The sequence below is a fragment of the Paralichthys olivaceus genome, chromosome 22, assembly GCF_024713975.1.
Source record: "Paralichthys olivaceus isolate ysfri-2021 chromosome 22, ASM2471397v2, whole genome shotgun sequence".
Classification (NCBI taxonomy): Eukaryota; Metazoa; Chordata; class Actinopteri; order Pleuronectiformes; family Paralichthyidae; genus Paralichthys; species Paralichthys olivaceus.
In genome coordinates, this window is record NC_091114.1 from 3,427,356 (window position 1) to 3,450,697 (window position 23,342).

Genomic DNA, 23,342 nt, shown 5'->3' on the forward strand with positions numbered 1-23,342 from the left:
TCTCCCACTCCAGATCTATGAACCGTTATCATTCTGGAACTTGATTCATTTTGATTTTAGTTTGCATGAAACTAGAAAACAGTGCCTTTGTTTAGCCTCGTTTTGGTTATTTGCTTTTGTGGGTTTCACTCAACAAAGAGGGAAGTTTGCATCTCATTTCTACGGCTTGACGTTTCCACCTTGATGCAGGAAGTTCTTTAACTTGTCCAAACTTCACAAAACCAGATCCAGCTGAATTTTGGTCCAAAGACCCTCAAGAGTGTGATGAACAGATTCAGATGTTCAATACAAAAAATAAGAAACTCCAAGAAGTATTTATTTATGGATTTAATTCTGTCAAGTCTAAAAAAAACAAATTCTACAGGACTTCAATCATATCATGATTATATTATGAGCTATTTTGTGCAGAAACATTATTTTATGATATCACTCTACAGTGATCCCAGTGACAGAGTTAAACAGGAAGGGGGTGTGCTTGGTAGAGCACCAGTAAGGGTTCACTCAGGGACCCTCTATTCAGACAGTACAGACTCTGTGTCAGAGCTTCGTGAAGGACCAGACTCCCACTCTCGTCTGTGTAACGCAGCTGAAAACCCACTGCCTCCACTGGCTTCACTGTCAGGACAGCTGACACATCAAACACATCAAATCCGGACGAGGGTCGCTGATCCAGGGTCAGTAGCCTCTCCCCCAGAGCGGGACTCTCCTGCAGGGCTCCCTGCGAAGCGGTGACACCGTGCAGGGTGACAGTCACGCTGACGGGACGGGGGTGGAGGGTTTTTCGGAACAGAACCAGTTCTGCCCCCAGCATGGAGGGGCTCAGACTGCTGACGTTGAACCAGATCCAACCTGGGGGAGCCTCAGCTGGACCTGAGTGAGAATGAAATAAAAAAAATTTAAAAAAGAGGAAAGATAAAGTTACAGCTGATACAAAATCACAGATTCATTCCACCAGTTGTAGAAATGAATATCAGTTTACTTGTCATGAGGAGTATTGGTTAGCCTTTAAAACAGTTGCACATGTTCTGTGGCTTCTGCTCTGTTACTACTGTGTTGACAGGTTTTTCCAGTTTTACGTAATAAAGTAACATTCGCGTCTTTTACACTTTACGACAAACTAGAGCACCATCAACGTGTAAAATAAACTAGTGTGCATATAACCAGAGTGTCTAGAATGAGTGCACTGTTTGTTTCCATGTTTGCAAGTGCAGGTTGGATCTTGCAAACAGGACATGCATCATTAGATAGGTTTCATAGTAGTAATATGTCAAATGTATTTAGTTTGTTTAATTTGAGTCAATTTGATCAACTTACTAAAATGTTAAGTCCTTACCAAGAACACTCCGAAAGCTCTGTACCAGCATTCCATCTGATCTCCCGAAGTCTTGAGCCTCCAGCGAGTCCAGATGCTGATAGACCCTCCTCATGTAGGGATGTGGTTTGGCCTGATGGCTCGCAGACACTTTATTGATGTGTAGCATTTCCAAAATGGCTTTGTTGAGCTCCCTGTCATCCTCTGCGTCTCTGCGGAAACCCGCCAGCATCAAGCCTGTGGCCGGGCACAGCAGGACGAAGACCAGTGTCACATGACGAAATCCCAGACCGACCTCTCGAACCATCCTGAACGTATTTTATGTGTTTCCAACCAATCTGATATGATCCTGTATCTGTGCCTGTTCTCCTGTCAGAGTGCTGCGGAGGTTTCCAGCGTGTGGTCCAACAGTCTGTACGCTAATAGCTATGCAGGAACCACAGGGGCTGTCAGGTCTTAGTGAAGCAGTCCCATTCTGAAGCTGAGGAATGTTGCTTCCTTTTCACAAACACTCGGCCATGGACTCTAATGAGCCACAGTCCTGCACAGCTCTGAACAGACACTCTGACTTTAGTACAACGTTTGACACAAGACATGAAACAACACATGTATTGGAGTGGAATCTTGGGTATAAAGAATTAGTGGCAATGTTGGTAAAGTTATGAAAAAGAAAAGTTACCATAATAAGCAAACTAGACTGTCACTCAATAGCACTCATACCTCCAACAAGGCCCAACAGTCTCCTTATGAAACCACATTGAAATTCACTAGATCTGTATTTTTTTATTTGGACCTACACCAAATTACACACACACAGAAATATCAGTCTCCTGAACATGTCTGATTTCTTTTTTTATTTCGCAATAAGTTTGGTCTAGATTTTGGATCCAGAAGGAATGGAACTCCGTCAAAGTTATTCTCAACTTTCTTCTCTTAAAAGTGCAACTTTATTCATGTAATATTCCAACTTTATTCTTGAAATCTCAATGTGTTATTTTCTCGGCCTAACGTTACGACCCAAATGACATCTAGAGCTATTTGCTCATAAAAATCGTTCTCTTGCATGAAAGTATATGTGGTATACATTCAAATGTGTTTCCTATGGAGCTCCATTAGGTTTAATGTTGAGAATATGTTTTCTTAGGATTACTTTTGCATTCATTCGCAATATTTTGTGAGAATATGTGCGGCAATGGGCAACATGTTAGAGTGTGGATACCTGGCCGGGCTCCATAGGGACTCCAAAGGCCGGGCCGGGTTTTAAAAACATTTTGAAGTGATGTTCAAGTTCAGGTCAGGTTGGTCATGTTGGCTGGGCGTGTTTTTCAAACTGCACATGTCATCGGGTAGAACAACCAATAACTATGTGTGTGCAGAACAGAATAACCCAAACTCAATGCAACCTACTTTAACTACGTCGAGTTGGAAGAGTTTCATGGAGACTCATGCATGTTTTTTTTTTAATGTTTGGTCGTACAAAAAACAAACTAGGTGGCTAATGCAAACAAGCAACATTCAAATCAAACCACGGACACAAATAAGAGAATAGCTGTCGGGTTTGGGTAAAGCCCGGTTTGTTTTCTTTTTGGCCTCGGTTGAGTTCACCTGAAAAATAGAGCCTGAGTTGCACTTGCAAGGTAACGCAAAAGTATTGCGAGATAACGCAATATGCATTGTGAGGTATCACAAGAGAATGCAAGCGCAATCTCTAAAAATGTTCCCTTCTTCTATTTCAATAATAGTTACTTATTTTCCAAACTGTAATAAATTTAGCAATGAAATAAGTTGATGAATAAGCAGAAGGGTCAGAGTGTTTTCCAACAAAATGCTGGTGTCACTGAAACTGTCCATTAACCCTCTGACTCCAGTGTTGTACTGCATGTTGAGAAATTACTAGAGATCACTTCTTTTCTGCGCAGAAGTTGATACTTACATGATTTCCACCGTATGTCCACATCACTGTAAGTTGTATTCCATTCCGCACAGTCAGTGTATGACACCTCCACTTTGTAATTGGCAAGGTCATAAATCAGAGGTTGTGAAGCGGAGCCCTGTAGTGCATCACTCATTAAAAGTACTATACCTCCATCACATGGACAGTTTACATTATAGTGGACTGCTGCTTAACAAAGGCCTGAAGATATAGGACAAATACGACACAAAGGCAAACAGCACTATGTCCTTTATATGAAGCACTGTAACTTTTCGTTCTTCTGGTCCAAGTCTGTTTTTCACAAATGCACGAGTCCTATTCACACTGGATGTCCTGCTTTTTGTATTAGTTTCATAGGGTGCAAAATAACAAAATGTCCATTTTCCCTGCCTCGGTCTTTTCCTTACATCACTGCACTGCTAAGCCTTTTATCTCTTCCACTTTTGTACAATAATGACAAACCACTGAGGCACTTTGGACAAGACTTTGATCTCAGAGCCTGGTTGTTTGTCTTTGGGTTTTTCCGCTCCGATTACTGATCCCACCGCAGCTACAAGAGGAGGAAGGCGTCGCCAGTCAGTCAGTTCTTCCTTCCCCTCAGCCTCAGCCCTCCCTCTCTTTCGCCCTTCTACTCATCTCACTCTCTTTAGAGGTGGAGTTTGTCACTGAGGAGTGTTCTGCAGTCTGTCAGTGAGCGTCTTGCTGTCGAAAGCAGAGCGAGGAGAGAAGAAGTGCCAGATGTCTGCAGATCAGGTAAGGGCATGTTTAAATGTATGTGGGGATCTCTGCTGGGGAGCTTTGTTCTGCAGGAGCATAATGTATGACTGCATTTTTCTTTCTTCTAAATATTTGTCTTTAAATCAGGATTCCCTTAAACTGATGGCTGTGTGAGCTAAGTCGCCTGCATGTGTCACATTTTGCAAACAAAGCCAGATTTACAGTGAATTAAAAATCTGGCATCCAGTTTACCTGGCATCATCAGTGATGGTTTATTTACGACTAAAGGAATTTACAAAACATGCGGTGCTGTCTGGAACACTGCACTCTCACCCATTTATCACACACTCAGCTCTCACCTCCAACAGTTAGGGAGAATTTTTTTTTTTACCTTTTTAAGACTCTCAAATCAAACATACTTTTTTGTCCCATGGAGAAATTTGTCTTGGGCCAAAGTGCTTCAGCAGCTGCAGAACAGTACATCATACAACAAACAACAACACGTAAGACCCAGCATATTAATTAATTAATATTAATGCAGAATAAAAGTGAGTTAAATATTGCACCTGCCCTGAAAACACTTAAAATGATAAAACACTAAAAGAATAGAACAAGATGAAAAACAAAAACTGGCATTAGATTGTAAAATGTGCCAGATAAAGTCCAGAGGTTTTTGAGATGCATCAACACGTCTCCTTCTTGAGTAGTGTGATGGATGTAGGGATGAATGAGAGCTAAAGGCGGTTGGATTTACACTTACAGGCTCTGTACACTCTGTTGCACACTCTCTGGACTGGGCCACTGGACAGCGGCCAAAATGTTTTCAGCAGAATGCCTCCTTATTCCCCGATGGCTTGTTTTTCCTTGAAAATTGCTGGCTGCTCAGGACCCTGTCATTATTAAGATTAGAAGAAGAAGCTGCTGCTGTGAATGAATGTGCGAGGCATTCCCAGCTGTGGAGCCACGCCGCTTGTTACATGACACATCGCATCCCCTCACAGCTGTGTGTTTTGTGGCTAGTTGGTGGTTTGGTCGAGGCAGCGCGTAAATCAGCTGGGTTATGGAAGGATGATTTATTGTGAGCGTGGAATTACGAGACGCTGTGTGACCTCAATGAGCTTTTATTATTGGTATATGCTCATCATCTTTTTATCGGGGATAGTGGGCTAAACCAGTACGCAGACAGGAAGCACAAGTTCTGTTTTTACTCGCATCCAAACTGTACGATATCCAAATGAATTCTGACATTGAATTCCATTCCCTAATATTGCACATTTCCCCCCTTATGTTTCATCCATGGATCTTGGAGAGTGATCCTCTCTCACAGTTGATGGTCGGTCTAAAATCGGACTCACTTCACAACACTTTATCGGGTTATGTAGGTTCCGTAGTGACTTGGTTCTGTACTTTTATAAACCTTTAGGTCTTTCATGACTCGTTTCCACATGGTTAATTTTATTTAATATTTGCAATATTCCTTTTGGTGTTCAATGTGAGGGAATATAGTTGCCCAAGCTAGCCCCAGGTAGTCCGGCTGTAACCAGAAAAGTCCTGTCGCATGACTGAAATCAAACTGTTTTGGAATCAAAGGCTATATAAATGTATTTACACCCTGTGTAATAAGCTGTTTTAAAATCTGTGGCATGCCCCTTTAAGGGGTCATGGCTGGGGTTCGAGGGTATGAATGAGCTGGAGAGAGTGGTTCCATTCCATCCAACACTGATGTTTGTTTAGGTTTGGATTAGGGAGTCCATGTACCACAAGCTTATGGGAATGTAAATCTAGTCTGTCATTAGACCTGCTGGCTTTGACACTCAGCAGATGCCGAGCCCCGTCCTCAATGACATGTCAGTAGAGAAAACACTTTTGTCCAGACATGTGGGCTTCATTCAAAATAATTGTGGTTGGTGGTGTTTTCTTCTCTAACCAGAATCTAACCCACAGCACACATTACGTCCCTGCATGTGTCTTGTCGGCATAATATTGTGGAGCGACTGTAACATGAAGCTCAGCCAAAACAGGAAAAGGATCAACTGCAAACAGGGACGGGACCCTCAGAGCTTAACATTAGGACCTTTCCCAGCACTCCCACCTCCCATGTGCAGCCTCCCCACTGGGTCTCACATCAGTCAGAGGGCGATGCAAATCTTTAATAGCACTGATTACCGAGGCCTTTGTGCTGTTTTCGCTGACAGTAAATATCAGTGTCACGCAGTGTGACACAATGCTGGATGGGACGCTATCTGCTAAAATGTGATCTACTCTCAGCTCTGGCATGCGGTTGGACTTTGCTCTACATCTCGATTCTCACAAAGCTGAGTGGTAAATAGCACGTGTGCCCTCCTGAAGAATAAGAGAGTATTTTAAAGAATATTTTCCTTGATCTCATAGACTGACTACAACCTGTGTAGTTCACATATTTCCGATCACAGTTTTTTTTAAAGCTGCACTTATCTCTAATTTAGATAACAAACATGAAAATGTGAAAGACGCGATTCATGTTAAAAACACCCACAGAGAATTATCTATAGCTTCCTGGCTTGTGGTGTCTTTTAGCTCATTGTTCTTGTTTGTGAGTCCCACATTTTTTTCCTACTCTTCAGTCTCACAGTTCTCTTCAAACTCACTTCCCTCAGCTATTGACAGATGTTTTCAGTTGAATCTGATCGACCCACAATACTCTGCCTGCTCAGCACCACAAGCTAAATATAATGTATATTGGCTGAGAACAAAATGGAGAAAATTGAGTTTTTTTCGAGCCGAAAGTCCAGACCAGTGAGTTTTATTTTCACAATATTGCAAGTACACTAAAGAACTTAAGGCTCTTTGTACCTGGAACTGACGGTCGGTGTGTCTTTATTGTTAATTCAGCAGAAATTGACAGATTTATTTTCTTGCCCCTTTACAAATGTAATGGTTTTGGATTGTTTGTCAAATATTTAGTCTCTTCCTCTCCCTACGTGCAACTCTGTTTCATTGTTACATCCCTTGTGATTATTCTGATTCTATTGTTTTCGTGGGAGACGATCCCGCCTCTGTGACTGAGATATTTTGTCACGAAGCAAATGAACCTAACCATGGATCAGTTTGATCCAATTCTTTTGATCGTTCCTAATTCTCAGTTCTGAACCATAGTCCAAGGAACCATTCACACCTGCACATTTTTAGTTCAGGACCAAAGTAAAAAGTCGGCAGGTCCAGACTGAACAAGGCAGGTGTACACACAATCACAGTTATCTGGGAATATGCAACTAACCTGACAGCCTCAACAACCCAATTCATTTTTAATCTGTCGCCCACAATTTCAGTTTTTCATGGACTATGACCTTCAGCAGTCTTCTCTCCAGCTCGACCACCACAGATTATACAGTGCAAATACTACAAGTGATCTTAAAACGTGAAAATGACCTAATTTAGATTTTTGTTCAGACACACTGGAGCAGCACATTGCCAGCACTCCTGATGGAGTCTGCAGGTGTAGCTGGAGGGGGACTGTGACTATTTGGAATCCTGTTTTTACACCCAGGTCCTTGAACATGATCTTTCAACACAAGCATTGTTCATGGAGGCAAGCTGCAACATGCCCCCCCCATGCAGCGGCTGATTATAAGGTGCTTTTCTGTTCAAGGTGCTTTCAGTGTGAGGTCTGAGGGTAGGTGTCCTAGACAAGTGTTGAAGGAATGTGGCAGGATGACATCTGAGGCCTGTTTTAAAAATACAAAACAGAACCACTACACATCCTCGGTGGGATCTCAGGGGAGAGAGGATGACATTTTATTGATCCCTGCAGAACGAGGAGTAATTAGTTCTTTGAGCCAAGTGGGAAGCAGAAAACTGAATTGCAAACAACTTGGTAGGGAAGTAAAGAAGATTGGGGCATTGTTATTGTTGTTGTTCAGAAATGTAAGGTGCCCCTAGGTTATTTTAAAGAATGTTTAAAAGATCTTTTTATAGGAGGTTTGTCCCCCACTGCTCTTAATAACCACTATAAGACCTGTCGTCTGTGGCTGCAGAATCCATGTTGGGGGTGACCTTACGTTCTAAGGGTCACTAGAAAAAAAATGATTGTCGTTACTCAAAGGAAAGACAGGGATTTGTTCATAAGGCACATTTTTCCTGACAAGCTGTTGAACAAGTCAGAAAGTTTATGAGAGATCTGGAACATGCCTGGAGCTGGTTAAAACAAAAATAGTCATGTAATTACAAAACCCATAGTTATCATAAACCAGCAGTGCTCTATTCCTGAACTTATTTTCTTAATAGTCTTGTTAAATCATATCATTTCCTGTGGTGCTGTTTTAATTATTATTATTATTTGGTAATATGATAGATAATTTATTTATGGACGTTGTTTTGGGACTCATTTCGTTCCGATATAAATCTGAGGCCTGTGTGTTTCAAGTAAAGTTGGGACATGGTTAGCCTAATGTAGCATGAAGACAGCAGGGGGAAACAGCCTGTCTGGCTCTGTCTAAAGTTAAAGGTCCAGTGTGTAAGATTTAGGTGAAAGGAATCTATTGGCAAATTGAATTAGATTGAGTATAAGATAATTCTAGTGATGTTTTTACACCAGCTTGTAATCATCTAAATAGAATGGTGTCTTTAAATTTAAATTTAAAACTGGGGTCTACCACAGGTTCTCTTTCATGAGCTGAGGGGTATTCAGCTGCAACATGCAACTTCACCACTAGATGTCACTAAGTTCTACACTCTGAACCTTTAATGTGGCCAATACAATTAATATATGCAGCTATATTTGTTTACTTGGTTCAGTTCCTCTTTATACTTTTTATTGAGTCACACAAACCAGTGAGCGACAGTAGTAAAATGTACTATATAAATAACATGCAATTGACTGAAACCTTTTCATTCCCTTACAGCTCCTGTATGTGGAAAGGTGAAAAAAGCAGAATCATCATTCAACCAGAGGAAAATGCAGCTTCTTCTCAAGAGGAATAACTCACTTAAGTCGTCCATCAAACAGTTTCTGCAAGCGATCCTGCTTTTGTCTGCAGCCGGTCTTTGAGGATCCTGCAGTGACTGACAGTGATGGCTTCACAGGGTGAAATACAGGCCTGGACGCTGCTTGCAGTGCTTCTGCTGGGATTGACCTGCTCTTTGCACGGCTCCCTCGTGAAAGTCAACAAGGGGCTTAAGGTGAAACGGGGTCAGTCGGCCTACCTTGATGAGGGCGACCTGCAGTTCCATATTCCTCGTCAGAAGGATGCGTGCAAGGTGGAGGTGGTGTTAAATGAGCCCATAACTCAGCGAGTGGGAGAGCTCATGCCTCAGGTAATGGAAAATCCTCTTCCAGTTAAAACCCCCTGTATGTTCCAGGCAATTTACCTCGTGTTGTAAAACAAGCTTGTGTAGTTTGCAGCCATGCATGCATTACACTTCCACAGCACAGTTTGACAGCTAACATGTAGCTAACCATGTCATATATTATTAGTGTTGTAATGATGACAAGGTCTCAGTCCATCAACATTCTCATGGGTCAACCATTGTTTTATTTTCATTACTCGCCATTACAACCGATTTGTCAGCATATTAAAAACATTGCACAAGGATGCTGCTTATTTATAGTTAAGTTATTTAAGTTAAGTTATTTATATGTTATAGAAAAAATACTATTGCATGCTCCCCTTTGGCACCCCATATACCATGATTCTTCACTCTTAAGGGATCCAATTTACATCATTCATGAATACACTATATCTGTTCCTGTACAATTCCTTTGAATAGCTTGTTTTTCCTTTCTCAACTCAAATTTGTTTAATTTGTATGTATCCTTAGCCATCTTGTCATTTGTAGATTATCTTTACTTTAACTGAATAGATGAATTAAATATACAAGCAACAGAATTACTTCCAGAGTAGAAATCTTGCTGGTAACTGATCTACGCGTGCCTTGAGTAAATTTCAATTCTGTAAGGAAGCTAAAAACAAAAGCACCAGAAACTGTGGAGGATTCAAATTAGTTAAGCGTGATACCTTTATGTGTACAACATTTGTTTTTCACTATGTATCATTGAAAGCTGTATTTATAAACATGAAAATATATTTGGGTATTTGCATACAGCTAGTTGGCTTAGTCAGAATTTGTGATGATGCAAATATAATTTTTGCCGATGTTTTGTCCTGTGTATTATTAGGATGGGACTACTTGGATCAAGGTTAGAGCAAGTATTAAAAAAGTTAGCATGATCCCTATTTGCTTAAAATTAGCATTGACCTTTTCTATATTAAACAACATCATATTACTGTATTTTCATGTTTTGAGCATCCTGGTGTTCTGTGAGGAAGAGATATATTTTGGGGGAAGAGCATGTGAAGGGACCTTTCAAGACAGACGGGCCGTCTCCTCTCTAATGACCAATGCTGACAGATACAATCATCTGATGAGTTTAGAATTTTTTTAATACAAAAGTTTTGGTTTTAAGCATTCACTTCGGAACATAAATTAACTTAGGTTTAGTTACCAAGCTTGGTTACATATGAGTTGTTGATGATAAAGATATTTGTATACACTGTTTATGTACTGACTAAAAAACCAGGTTACACTAGCAATTAATTGCATTTATTTATGTGTATATAACTAATAGTTTATCCATAGCTTTTACGTTTTCTTCTAAATCTGGTCTTAAAGGAGAAGTTAGTTTTTTTCAACCTGGTCCATATTTCCAGCATATGGTATGTAGATCTACTCACCCATAAAGGTTTGGAGTAACTTGGAGTCCTTTGGACGCTTTTCGATCCACACGCGATCGGCGTATATCCATACAACGCAAGTGACTGGGGCATCCACAATACAGCCTCTAAATAACGCATTATCTGCCGCGAAACTCTTTATTTACTATGAACATCCAGCACTAGTCCCCTGTGAGTCCAAGTTGCTTTGTTTACATCCCGAGCACCAGGACACAGCTGCTTTAAAAGAATACTGTACTGTAAAAGCACCTGATAAGTATTCTGCCATGTTGCGCAAAACTAGCAGCAGCAAACTCTGTGTAAACAAACATAGCTGATCGTCAGCTGTCCTGCGGCTGCGCGCCTCGGTGACGTCACCCCAGTGAAAGTCCGGGATGTAAACAAAGCAACTTGGACTCACAGGGGACTAGTGCTGGCGATTCATAGTAAATAAAGAGTTTCGCGGCAGATAATGTGTTATTTAGAGGCTGTAATGTGGATGCCCCAGTCACTTGCGTTGTATGGATATACGCAGATCGCGTGTGGATTGAAAAGCGTCTAAAGGACTCCAAGTTACTTCAAACCTTTATGGGTGAGTAGATCTACATACCATATGCTGGAAATAAGGACCAGGTTAAAGAAAAAACGAACTTCTCCTTTAAGTCTGTTACCATGCGGTTTCTTCATAGTGAGACATATGTTACAGAGGTCGGTAAGTACGTTTTAATGTGGATGAACATATCATGCAGGTGTTAAGATCCAGATTCTTTATTTTCTATTTTTATTCATATGACCACTAGCTTATAATGAATCAAGTTAGCTGATCTTAGCAAACTTTAGTTCGATAATGCTTTTTTACTATATCCCTTTTATATTGGATCATTCATATTTCTCCTTTCCTTTCTTCAGGTTTTTGATTGCCATTATCTGGCTGATGAGGTGAAGTATGTCCACAACGGATGTCCATTGTTAAAAGAGGACACTGTCAAGCTTCGACTGTACAGGTACGAAACCTGATGTTATTCAACTAGAGACACCAGCCAACCAATGGGTATTCATTACTCCGGTGGTCATTGTCTCAACTACACACCTGTAAACACACACACACACACACCCAGGTAAAAAGCCATGTGATGTCACGGCTGGTAAATATTCTCTTTCGTTCTTCTTCTTCTTGTTCACCTTGTCTCTTTATGACCAGGTTCACAGAGACAGAGACACACATGGAGGTGTTTACCCTTCATGTGGACATTGTAGACCCTGAATGCAGCATTATAAGGCTTGGGCCTAAATCCTTGGAGGTGCCTGAATTCTACAGCCTCTCTGATGCACTCGATGGCAATGCGCTGTCTTTCCACTACGAGCGGAGGTCTAGCCTGGAGTGTAGCATCCATCTGAGCAGCCATGACACCCACCTGCCAGCCCATGGCCAGCTGGTCACTGGGGAGCCAGAGAAAGCCACCAAGAGAGGAGACGAGCCAGAGAGCTTCATCCATTTACGTCAGCAACTAGGTAATCTATGAAAATGCATGATGGGAAATCCCTAATTCCTAGTTTATGCATGAGTGAAAGGGAAAACATTCCACCAATACTAAACATTTTTATATTATACTGCCACCACAAGCTACTTCTTTTAATATAAACATCTTCATTCAGTTGGTCTAGAATTTGTTTTTGTCTTTGTTTGAGTATATTTTAAATGATAAAACATTTTTCTATAGTTTCTATAAAGAGTGGCTATGGCTCAGGAGATAGAGCGGGTCGTCCACTAAACAGAAGTTCCATGGTTCGATCCCTAGCACCTCAAATCTGCATGCTAAACTGTCCTCGGGAATATACTGAACCCCAAATTACCCCTGATGGCTGTCAGCATGTGTAATTGACACAACTGTACTCTAAAGCACTTGGAGTGCTCATCAACACTAGAACGACTTTATATAAATACAGCATACATATTTAAAGCTTTAATAGATTGAAGTCTGACGTTATCTCTGTATGGTTTTATCATTATTCAGATAATAAAGCCAGAGCGACATGTAAATCTGAGGAATGCCTAAAGGGTCTGAAGCTGGTTAAGATGATCAAGATTCCCTGTGATGACTTCCTGTTAATGGGACTTAAGTATCAGCACATAGACCCTCCTTCTCCAGATATAGATTATATCACAATTAGACTGGACCTCAAGGACTCCAGGAGTGGCGGCATATACAAGGTAATTTGGCTCCTCTACTGCCTGTGCCAGCTCGGCGATTTGAAATATGTAAAGTTTCAAGCTGGAAAACAAACAAGGATCATTTGAATGTACTTTTAATGAGCACAAGTAGCTTTGGGATGAAAAATATATCGAATGACTGCACAGAGTATAACATTTCACATGTCAGTAAGTGTATTTGAATGCCTCATGAACAGATTTTCTTTGGTTATTGTTTTAGGTTATTTTTTTGGCATTACATAAATCTCATATGGTAAATGTGAGATAAAAACAGAATATATTTGGAAGTATAATGTTTTTCTTTACACTCTTTACACGGTGGAGTAGTCTGAACAGATCTGGATTCCAGTGCGGATAGTTGGTGCAATGCCCAATCAGCCTCCGAAGCCATCCTTCATGTCCATGTTCATCCTGGAAGTGGACCAGTTCATCCTCACGCCGCTCTCCACTGCTACACTAGATGCTGAAGATGAGGAAACTGTCAAACAGCTCTTGGTTTTCAACATCACCAAACCCCCTGTGGACGGCTTCATCACTCATCTGTCCGATCACACCCGCCCAATCTCGTCCTTCACGTGGCTGGATCTCAATGACATGCTCATTGGGTATCAACCTCCGAACTCTTCTCATACTCAACGCAGGAATTACGAGGTAGCATTGCCCTTCCGAATACTATGTGCAGTTTATAAACAATCATTTAGGTGTAGCCAATAGCCTGAAAAGTTACTCATCACTGTCCCTACAGGTGGAATTTGAGGTGCACGATTTTTTCTTTGAGAAGAGCCCATCAGTGACTGTTCACGTGTCTGTAAGGAATGCAGACACAAACGCACCCAGAGTTTCCTGGAACATGGGTACGTTGACATTGTCACATTGTTTTGAAATTTTAAATTCAGATTGCATTTGCACTATCAGTTAATGAGATGACTGTGTAATGCAAAACGAATAGTGATAAACCAGAGCCAGAGGAGAGCTAAAAGGAAAGTGAAGAGGGGGGCCCCCTTTGGGAACAGCCCAAAATGCTTATTGATGCTAATTTTCAGTATGTGTCTTGTTTGGCTGATTGAGCAATAACACATTTATAGGGCAATTGTTTTATTTTCGCTCTTGTTGGTCAAATTAAAAAATTTAAAAAACTCCAATACAGCTTTATGACTGCACCAGACAAGGCTTCTACATAAGAATCTATAGACTGAAGTAGCAAAAGTCTAAAAATGTAGTTACACAGAATTTATATCCATCTAAACAAAAGCTAAGTCAATTCTATCCTGGGCAGCAGAGAGTAAGTTCTCTGAACACAAACTATTCTCTCTCTCTGTTTTAGGTGTCCTTCAGAATTAGGTTTGACACATGTTGTATCCCATATTCCACTAAATGTTGTTGTCTATGAATATTTTTTGCATAGGTCTAAGCCTATTAGAGGGTCAGTCTCGTCCAATAACGTGGGAGCAGGTCCAGATTGTGGACAACGACAACCTGAAAGCTGTTCGTATCATCACCGTGGACGGTCTGCAGCACGGAAGGCTCACTGTTAGAGGTGCAACATCCCACCTCTCCACTTTGCCTTTTATTACCTTATTAATACTTATCGATCAGCGCCTGCAAATATTTCACACTAACAATCTTTTGTAAACAAATGAATGGATTCACTGAACAGAAATGCTGGAGTGCTTTTATTTTAAAATCATACAAGAAGAGTTGCAAACATTTATCCTTTCCATTCATTTGTTTTAAACAAGGCTTTGATTGTAATTGCAATATTGGAAGATGCACAGCTTCTTACTGTAGTTTCCTGGGATTTAGTTGAGTTTTGTACATAACCTGACTTTATTTGGCGAAATACAGTTTTAACCAGCAGCTCCGCAGCAGACACACTGCCAGTGTGAACAACAGACAACTGCGACACGCTGCAGAACCGTGGTGCAACGCGACCAGTGTGGCCCGGGAGTAAGGGGGTCATCTGCTGCTTGCTGGCATGGCAGCTCACTTTAAGAGCTGCTGTGACTCTTTTTTTTCACACTAGTTTTTGTAAAGATTAAAGGGATAGTTCACTGAAAAATTTAAATTCACTCATCTACTTCCCACTATGCCGATGGAGGGGTGGGTGAAAGTCTTTATGTTCACAAAACGCTTTTGGAGTCTCAGGGGTAAACAGTGTTGCAGCAAAATCCAATACAATTGAAGCCGTTGGTGTTCAGACTACAACAGAAAAAATAACTCCATACTGCTCGTGTGGTGTCATGCAAGCGTCTGCATGCCCCGACATTCATACTTGACTCAAAACAAGGTACTTTACACCATTTTTCAAGCCTAAAAGTCCACTGGAAGTGGCTAAACTGGCAGACATGGCCACATATGTGTTTCTGGTGTGCTCATGCATACGTGAACTTGCTGAGGAGGCTATCTGCCTTTTCGAATATGAATGTCGGGGCTTGCAGACGCTTGGGTGACACCACGCGAGCTGTGTGGAGGCTGCAACGCTGTTTAAACCCTGAGACTCCAGAAATGTTTTGTGGACTCAAACACTTCCCCTGCCCCTCCATCGGCATAGTGGTGAGTGGATAATGAGTGAATTTTCATTTTTCGGTGAACTATCCCTTGAATGTTCTCAGATATACAGTATGTATGTCCAGTAAGAATTTTTGGGAAATTCTGCTTTCATGATTGTCTGATATGAACTCCAGGTGGAAAAGGCTTCATGTTCACTGTGAACGATATCAGAGCGGGCGTGGTTCACTATCACCATGACGACAGTGACTCAACCAAAGACTTCATTATCTTCCGCATCACTGACGGCCGTCATCAGACTCGGCACAAATTCCCCATCAACATCCTGCCGAAGGATGACAGCCCTCCTTTCCTCATCACCAACATGCTGCTGGAGGTGTCTGAGGGCCAAACAGCTCTGCTCATGGGCTCCACCCTGCAGGCTTCAGACATGGACTCCAGTGACGACTACATCCTATTTAACATCACCCGCCCGCCGCAGGCAGGAGAGGTCATGAAAATCCCAGGGCCGGGGCTCACAGGTCAGGAGAATGTGTTTTATTTTTTGTTGTGTTGTTGTCTCTTTAACAATATCATGTTATGTTTGTGTTGCTTTTAATTCAGGTTACCCTGTCAGCCACTTTCTGCAGAGGGACCTGTCACAGTCCTTGGTTTACTATCGAAACTTTGGAAACGAGGTGTTTGATGATTCTTTTGAGGTGGTGCTGTCTGATTTCCATGACCCCCCAAACCTGTCAGAGCCGCAGGTGGGTAACAGTATAACACTTGTATTGTTTGGTAACAACATGAGGAATGATGGCAGCATGGTGGTACGTTGATTAGCAACAAAAGGTTCTGGGTTCGATCCTGCCGGTGAAGAATTGGCACGTGAGCGTGAATGAATGGTTGTTTGCCTCTACGTAAGCCCTCCATCCCATCCCACCCCTTAAAGAATAAGCAGAATGACCAATGAACATGAGGAATCCTTCTTTAATTGTGTTGCATTAGAATGAACAAAACCTCTGTAGCATCAAAGCAGGATTAGATAACTTGCCTTCAGTGCAGGCTGAAGAAAATTCAGTGTAGAATCGATTGAGATCAAATTTGTGTTGACAAGACTCACCCTTCATGGCAAAGACTGACCATATGAATATCTACATTCTACATCGACATGCTTTTACATTAAAGAAATCATCACCTGCGAATTATAGCTATTTTTACAATAAATTTCAAATAATCACAGTGTAAGAATTAGAATATCTGTTTATTATAACTTTGAATCAATAGTGCAGCTTAATTTGGGTTATTTTATTTGGTGACAGTTTCTTGAAAATGGATTCTGTTAAATTAGATCCAATGGGATGAATGTGCTGAATGTGCAGTCCCACTCTAGATACTGTACAATACCTACAGCTTTGGGTTTAAGTTACAGTTCAACAATTGATGGATGGATGCACAACTCTTGAGTCTTTCTTCATCTTGTGTAATGTTCTTTTTTCGATATCAACAATCTCCACCAGCATTAAAAACACACAAGCACCTGAAACTTAGCAAATGCAGTTCCTGCCATCTCTATGGGGCATTTCTGTTTTTTTTAGTGTTTTATAAAGCCCACGTTAACCAAGGTGGCTGCATGAGTCCGAAGCTACAATGAAACCTTTTCACACATATGTACAATTTCATTATAAGAGTGTACAGCCTTGCTAGCAGCTCTGTACAGTTGGAAAGTCAGGGATTAACAAATGCATCCTCTGGGAACCAAATTTGTAGTATCCAAAACCAAAACTGTTAGTGAATCATCTTCTTGGGACCAATAATGTTGCTGAGATACTCATCAAGTGACATGTCAGCTCTTGAGCCGCACTCCTTTCCTACTCATTGTCTACTACAGTGGAATTCTGTCACAGTTGAGTTGTACTGTGGTGTCTTCAGATGGTGCTGGTGCACATAGAAGCTGTTCCAGACCAACCACCTAAAGAGGTTCCTGGTTCCAGCCGGTGTCTCGTGATCAAAGAAACAGAAGTGGTCCATATAACACGACAACAGCTTCACTTTGTAGACCAGGAGTCCCCCGAAAGTGAGCTGACATACACAGTCACTACTCCACCTTTCCACACTGGTCCTCACAGGTTCGTATGCTCTGAAACAATCTATACACCAGACTGCAGAGGAGTATTCTGTCTGAACAATGTGCTCCTGGTTTGATCAGCACTCCTGATGCAGGGAGATTGTTCCTGGTGGACAGTATACCCAAATTCACCAAAGACTCCACTGCACCTGTTCTGAGGCTCTTCACACAGGTAACGCTTTGAGTTTTCAATACATTAAATGTACACTTGTTGACAGATTTATCAAAAACTCAGGGATTTATGTTTTTATCTTGTTCCCAGCATGCAGTGAACTTCATGAAAGTAGCCTACATGCCTCCAATCATGGACATCGGCCCTTACCCCCAGCACATCCAGTTTGTTCTCTCTGTCACCAACCGTCTGGGTAAAACAGTCACTGGTATCTGCTTCAACATCACTGTGACACCAGAAGACAACCAGCCACCACAGGTGGAGGAGATAGCTGTATCATACTTGTCTCACTCATTGCATGTTGGCATGTGGATGTGTAGAAAAAGAATCTATTTTGTTCCAGGTCATCACCAATGCTCTATCTGTAGATGAGGGCGGGGAGTGCTGGCTTGGCCCTGAACACTTGCTGCTCTCAGATATGGACTCTATGGAGGAAGCCCTGCGGGTGGCGCTGCAGAAGGAACCACAGCATGGAGCCCTGCAACTCGGCGGCCTCCTACTACAACCAGGCCAGGCATTCACTGTGCAAGACGTGAAAAGCTTTAAAGTTAGGTCAGAAATCCTGGTTTATTCATTTCTTCATGTTATTTGGGATTTAAAAGGTTGGATCATCCTAATAGAACAAACTACATTTCCCCCTTATTACCCTGTGGTATCCTTCATAAAAACTCAAGAGGTGTTTAGGTTATCTGGTTTTGACTACTTTAAAAAACATGGCGGCCTCCATAGAGGACCCACTCCTGATGTAAATATAGAGTATTTAAATATAAAGGACCCATTCTACGGTAAATAAAACAACAATTTATATGAAAGACACTAGTGAGAACATCACAAGGATTATTTTATATTCAATTTCTGCCTATAGATCCCTTTCACCTAAATCTTACACACTGGACCTTTAAAGAGACATTCTAAAGCTCATATTGATCAGAACATTACTCCCAATTACACAATAAGTGATACCATGAAAACTCACATTTAAGTCAGATAATGACGTCATGGACAGTCCGAACATGCATTTTTCAGGTATCTCAGCATCCTATAGGCAGGACCTTAAGCTTACATAGTTCTAAAAATAATATATATGGCCACATGATAGGATGAGGCCATCATGATGTCTTGTCTAACAATGTCACTGTTGCTATAGGAATGGATTCATTGTTTTGAATTCTGACTGTTTCTTTCTGTTGTCAGAATGTCTGACTTGAATTTCTTTTGATGCGCAGTTACAATCATGACAACTCAGAGACTGTAGAGGACAACATTGAACTCTCTGCAACGGATGGAACCAATTCAGTCAGTTTCATCCTGGAAGTGAAGGTAATTGTTCTCATGTTCAGAAGAGAGTGATCTGAATGGCTTCCCACTCTTGGACCCTTTATCGTTACACTAAAGTGACTTGCGTGTGTTCTCCAGGTGAAGCCCATTAATGATGAGGTCCCGGTGTTGGCCGCTGGTTTGAAACCAGTTCTCAACTGCGCCGAGGGTCAGGAGATCACCATCACAGCAGAGTACATCTTTGCTTCTGATGCAGACAGCGACAACAGCAGCCTGGCCTTCTTGATTGCGCGGCAGCCGTACCACGGCGTGGTGCTACAAAATGGTGTCGTGGTCGATCACTTCCTCCAGGCAGATATCATAGCAGGGATCATCACCTACAAACACACAGGTAGACTGCAGAGGTCGCACTAATGTCACCACTTTTTTAAGGGTCATCCACTTTAGACGACCCTTAAAAAAGTGTGTGTGTGTGTGTGTGTGTGTGTGTGTGTGTGTGTGTGTGTGTGTGTGTGTGTGTGTGTGTGTGTGTGTGTGTGTGTGTGTGTGTGGTGAAGTTAATGTTTTTGCATATTTGGGTCCGGCACTCTGCACCAGGAGTGATGGATAAATCTTGTGCCCATTTAATTGAGGGTATGGATAGGGATTTTTCGGACTGTGTTTTATTTTATATATTTTGTTGAGAGGTTTTTTTGCAGAGATGTTACTTAGCTCTGAATTTAGGGTTAGGACCTAGCACTTCTCTTTATGGTAGTTATTTTTACAATAGTAATACTTTTTTTTTGGCATAAAGTGAATCTGATTATCCTAAAGACCTTCGAGACATCTTTGGATGTTTTACTGACACCTGTCTCCTCAGTATATTGAAGCATGTCACTACTGCACTGAATCAAAAAAGGCCATGTCAGGCAAGCTGCAGCGGTGAGGTCCAGGCCACAGACCATACAGTAGCTGACATTAGAAATTGACAATTAAAAAGTTGTGACCATCAGCCGGTTGGGCCTAGAATGTTAGAAACCCTCCCCTGATTGTTTTAGAAAGGTTGAAAGTTCAATCCAGACATATCTGTACTTCACATCTGTGGTCACATTCAGCAAGATCATTTTCATCTTTTAGAGGTGCCCGGGACATATATTGGAGAGAGGAACACTGTCTCTAAAAGTGCTCTGGTTGTTGTTTCAGGATTGGAGATTGGTCTCACTCCTCGCCATGACACCATCACATTTGTCATTTCGGATGGCGAAACAGAAAACTCTGCTCTGTGCTGCAAGGAAGGAAATCCCACCAGGACCAGAGGTACAGCACAGCACCGGGACAGCCTCCCTGTGTACGACCTCCAGATCACGGTGTTTCCAGTAAACAGCCAAGCACCTTCATTGGCAACAGGTGGGCCATTTGTTTCTCACTAAAATGATATACATGACTTGTACATGTAAAGAATAAAAAAAAAAAAGCCACATTATGCTGAAGAGAATGACACAGTAACACTGTTAAACCATTATCCCCTTTTATTTGGACCAATATGTTTAAGTACTCAGATAGGGATACTAATATGACATTTTAGAACTTTCCTATTTGTTCTTAGGAGACATCTTTCTGGTGGATGAAGGTGGAACTGCCCAGATAACTTCTTCCCATCTGAAGGCCTCTGACGTGGACACCGTCCTGGATGGACTGGTGGTCAGTCTGATTTCTCCACCCCAGTTTGGTTACATTGAAAATGTCCTTCCAAGTCCTGGCTTTGAGAAAAGTAACACTGGCATAAGCATAGGTAAGCATTAGAATATACCGTATAGTTGCATCACATGTATGCAACAAAGACTAACCTCAAGTGTTTTTCTGTTCCCAGCCTCGTTTTCATACAAAGACATCATTGACGGCCACGTGAACTATGTACAGTCCAGACACCTGAGGATGGAGCCCACAGCCGACCAGTTCATGCTCTGTGTGTCGGATGGTAAACACAGCTCTGCGCATGTGCCCTTCTTCATTATCATCAATCCAACAAATGATGAGATCCCAGACTTTGTGGCTCGCAATATCACAGTAAGTTCTCGTAGTCAGTCTCACTTCGGATAATGATAACAAACAGGAGACATTCCAATATTGATTGATGTGCTTTTGTGATAAGGTACAAGAAGGAGAAACGAAGCAGCTGGACCTGTCTGTGTTGCACGCAGCCGATCTGGACATCCCCAGGAACGTCCTGCTGTTCAGCATCATTAAAGCCCCTCAGCATGGCAGCATCATCAACCACAACAGTGAAAGGCCCGTCAGCAGGAGACGAGAGGCTAGTCCCCACTCACCTGTGGTCGACTTTACAATGACAGATCTGGCTAATGGTACTTTTTACATGTCTGTGTTGTAGTTTCATTTCACTTTGGAACTTTTGTACATCATTTGACCCTGTTACAGTTTGAAATTAGACCAGCTACACTGAGACAGAGTTGAGTCCTCTCCCAATTAACCCCCTTTGCCCGACCACTTGACCCTACCCCTTCGTTTTGCACGAGACCATGAAGGGGTACCATTGTCCCATTTCTATATGTGATGCAGGGGTAGTGAATATCTAGCTCTTCAAACACCCCTTCAACATAATGTATTCAGGATCCCCCTAATAACAGAGAGGTAGTAGTGCAAGTATGGAATCTTGCTAAATAACCATGAACATTTTTTTAAATCCAACGGAATATATCTTATTTTAATCAAGTAGCAAATGAAAATGTGATTGAATCACTATTCAGAATATAAACAGTCTGTGAGAGTAATTAGTAACGTTCGTTACACGTTTCCCACATATGAAGTTTGAAAAAAATGTCCATGTTTAATGTTTTCAATCTATGGACAGGACTATGTTACATTGAAATAACCGATGTAAACACACTCACTGTGTGTGTATCAATATCAAAATCTGTCTTGTCTGTCCTGCAGTATCAGATGTGTCCCTTTAGTAACGTTGGGTGGCTATTGGTAGAAGAAAATCTGCTGATCAATGGTCACCTCATCAATGAAGAAAGCGTTCAGGAGCCCTTGATGTCTTATGCTGAAATATTTATTGAAGCTTGGCCAAGGAGAAAATCAGAATTCATCCATACGACATCTGTGCATGATGCTCTCTCATATTCTGAAGTCTGCTTTCCTGCAGTCACACTTTAAACCCCAACAGATCATTTAATCTATGGGTGTGCTTGTTCCTAAACAATCAAATGTATTTACTAGTTATGGAGACAGTAGTTCCTGCTTACGCAGTCTCATATCTGTGATGTCTAGGGAGTGAAGGCTTTGACCTTTACCAAGCTCTCGGACTTCCCAAACACAACAGCCTGTTGCACTCTGCCCCAGAGAGGACAAGAGACAGTGTCTATGAAAATTCCATAACAAGTGCTACCACTGCTTTCCTGTGAGAAAGATGCTACAAGTTTCACACTGAAAACTGCCTATCAGTAGGTCATTAGACATGGGGAGTGTTACTCAGCTGGTGCAAACAGTTGCTCATTGTCCTCTCACTGGAGAAGCTTTCTAGTCATCAGGGTAAATGGGGCTATACTATGAAGCTGGTTGTCAACTGCCTCAGTTAACTCTGGGTTTTCTTATACAGCTAAGGGCAACAGTGTCAGAACCATGAAAAAAGTTCTTGAAATGATGTGTAATGAAACAAGGGAGTTGGTAAAAGTGACAAACAATAGTGAAATTCAACGGTGAAACGTCAGTGATGATCACAAATGTGGAAAAGACAATAATCAGTATATATACCTTTTGATCTTTAAAGTCTAATGGTACAAATAAAAAGAGGAACTTTATTGAGGTTATTATAGTATTTTTTCTTTTTGTCTGATAATAAGCAAACAATTATGAATATGCGTTGCAGAAAAAAAAGTTAATTATGAAAAAAATTATGTCAGACTGTATCTAATCCCAAAGTAGAGAGAAAAGAAGTAGCTGATGAGCTCAGTCCGACTGAAATGTTTATTTGTACTTGTGGAAATATTGAACAGTGTGTGGATCTTTTATATTAAAAGACATCAGAGGCTTTCATTTTTTATTTCTCTTAGTGATGTTCTAAACTGCAGTGATAGAATAAAAACTAAAAGCAGTCAGATCTGAGTGTTTACCTCGAATTCTATATGTTACAGATTCTTATCAGTATTGACACACTGATCAGTAAAACTGGTTTTCATCATGTAGACCCCTGTAGGACAATTCAACCTCAGTATTACATCATTCAAAAAAGTTAAATCTGTCATCAATGTCTTACAGGTATGGATCTGATGTATATGCATGATGACTCCGAGAATATGGAGGACACTTTCACCATCCAGTTGACGGATGGCCGGCACCAGCTCCACAGACAAGTGATGGTTAAAGTGCTGCCAGTCAATGATGAGGAACCACGGACTATACGGTTGGACTGAAA

At 41.4% G+C, this 23,342-nt stretch overlaps 2 protein-coding genes across 4 annotated transcripts in view; one reads left to right on the plus strand and one right to left on the minus strand.

Annotated features, from left to right (window-relative positions):
• frem1a (Fras1 related extracellular matrix 1a) overlaps positions 1 to 23,342 on the plus strand; it is a 35,903-nt gene that overhangs the window by 2,851 nt on the left and 9,710 nt on the right. The window contains exons 3-23 of one of the 3 annotated variants that reach the window (XM_020100190.2): positions 3,896 to 3,998; positions 8,843 to 9,254; positions 11,561 to 11,655; positions 11,853 to 12,163; positions 12,667 to 12,863; positions 13,191 to 13,514; positions 13,609 to 13,717; positions 14,269 to 14,400; positions 15,548 to 15,892; positions 15,975 to 16,117; positions 17,283 to 17,479; positions 17,560 to 17,650; positions 17,741 to 17,908; positions 17,994 to 18,202; positions 18,877 to 18,970; positions 19,067 to 19,319; positions 20,111 to 20,314; positions 20,514 to 20,699; positions 20,778 to 20,974; positions 21,060 to 21,270; positions 23,186 to 23,330. In XM_020100190.2, the coding sequence (XP_019955749.2) occupies positions 9,012 to 9,254; positions 11,561 to 11,655; positions 11,853 to 12,163; positions 12,667 to 12,863; positions 13,191 to 13,514; positions 13,609 to 13,717; positions 14,269 to 14,400; positions 15,548 to 15,892; positions 15,975 to 16,117; positions 17,283 to 17,479; positions 17,560 to 17,650; positions 17,741 to 17,908; positions 17,994 to 18,202; positions 18,877 to 18,970; positions 19,067 to 19,319; positions 20,111 to 20,314; positions 20,514 to 20,699; positions 20,778 to 20,974; positions 21,060 to 21,270; positions 23,186 to 23,330 (3,854 nt within the window). In that variant the 5' untranslated portion in view covers positions 3,896 to 3,998; positions 8,843 to 9,011. Of the gene's footprint in view, positions 1 to 3,895; positions 3,999 to 8,842; positions 9,255 to 11,560; positions 11,656 to 11,852; positions 12,164 to 12,666; positions 12,864 to 13,187; positions 13,515 to 13,608; positions 13,718 to 14,268; positions 14,401 to 15,547; positions 15,893 to 15,974; positions 16,118 to 17,282; positions 17,480 to 17,559; positions 17,651 to 17,740; positions 17,909 to 17,993; positions 18,203 to 18,876; positions 18,971 to 19,066; positions 19,320 to 20,110; positions 20,315 to 20,513; positions 20,700 to 20,777; positions 20,975 to 21,059; positions 21,271 to 23,185; positions 23,331 to 23,342 lie in introns of those variants that run through there. The other 2 variants (XM_069518562.1, XR_011239852.1) reach the window with 2 other exon arrangements.
• LOC109637611 (uncharacterized) lies at positions 296 to 3,785 on the minus strand. The gene is made up of 2 exons (XM_020100073.2): positions 1,334 to 3,785; positions 296 to 870 (listed from the first exon to the last, which is right to left on the minus strand). Exons 1-2 carry the CDS (start codon positions 1,617 to 1,619, stop codon positions 455 to 457), a joined length of 702 nt encoding a protein of 233 aa, XP_019955632.2. The 5' UTR covers positions 1,620 to 3,785; the 3' UTR covers positions 296 to 454.

What these genes read in the sequence shown, in the direction of transcription:
- LOC109637611 (XM_020100073.2), bottom strand. Translation starts at nt 1,619, where the DNA reads ATGGTTCGAGAGGTCGGTCTGGGATTTCGTCATGTGACACTGGTCTTC. An exon ending in GAGCTTTCGGAGTGTTCTTG is followed by an intron (nt 871 to 1,333) that starts GTAAGGACTTAA and finishes ATTCTCACTCAG; the next exon opens with GTCCAGCTGAGGCTCCCCCA.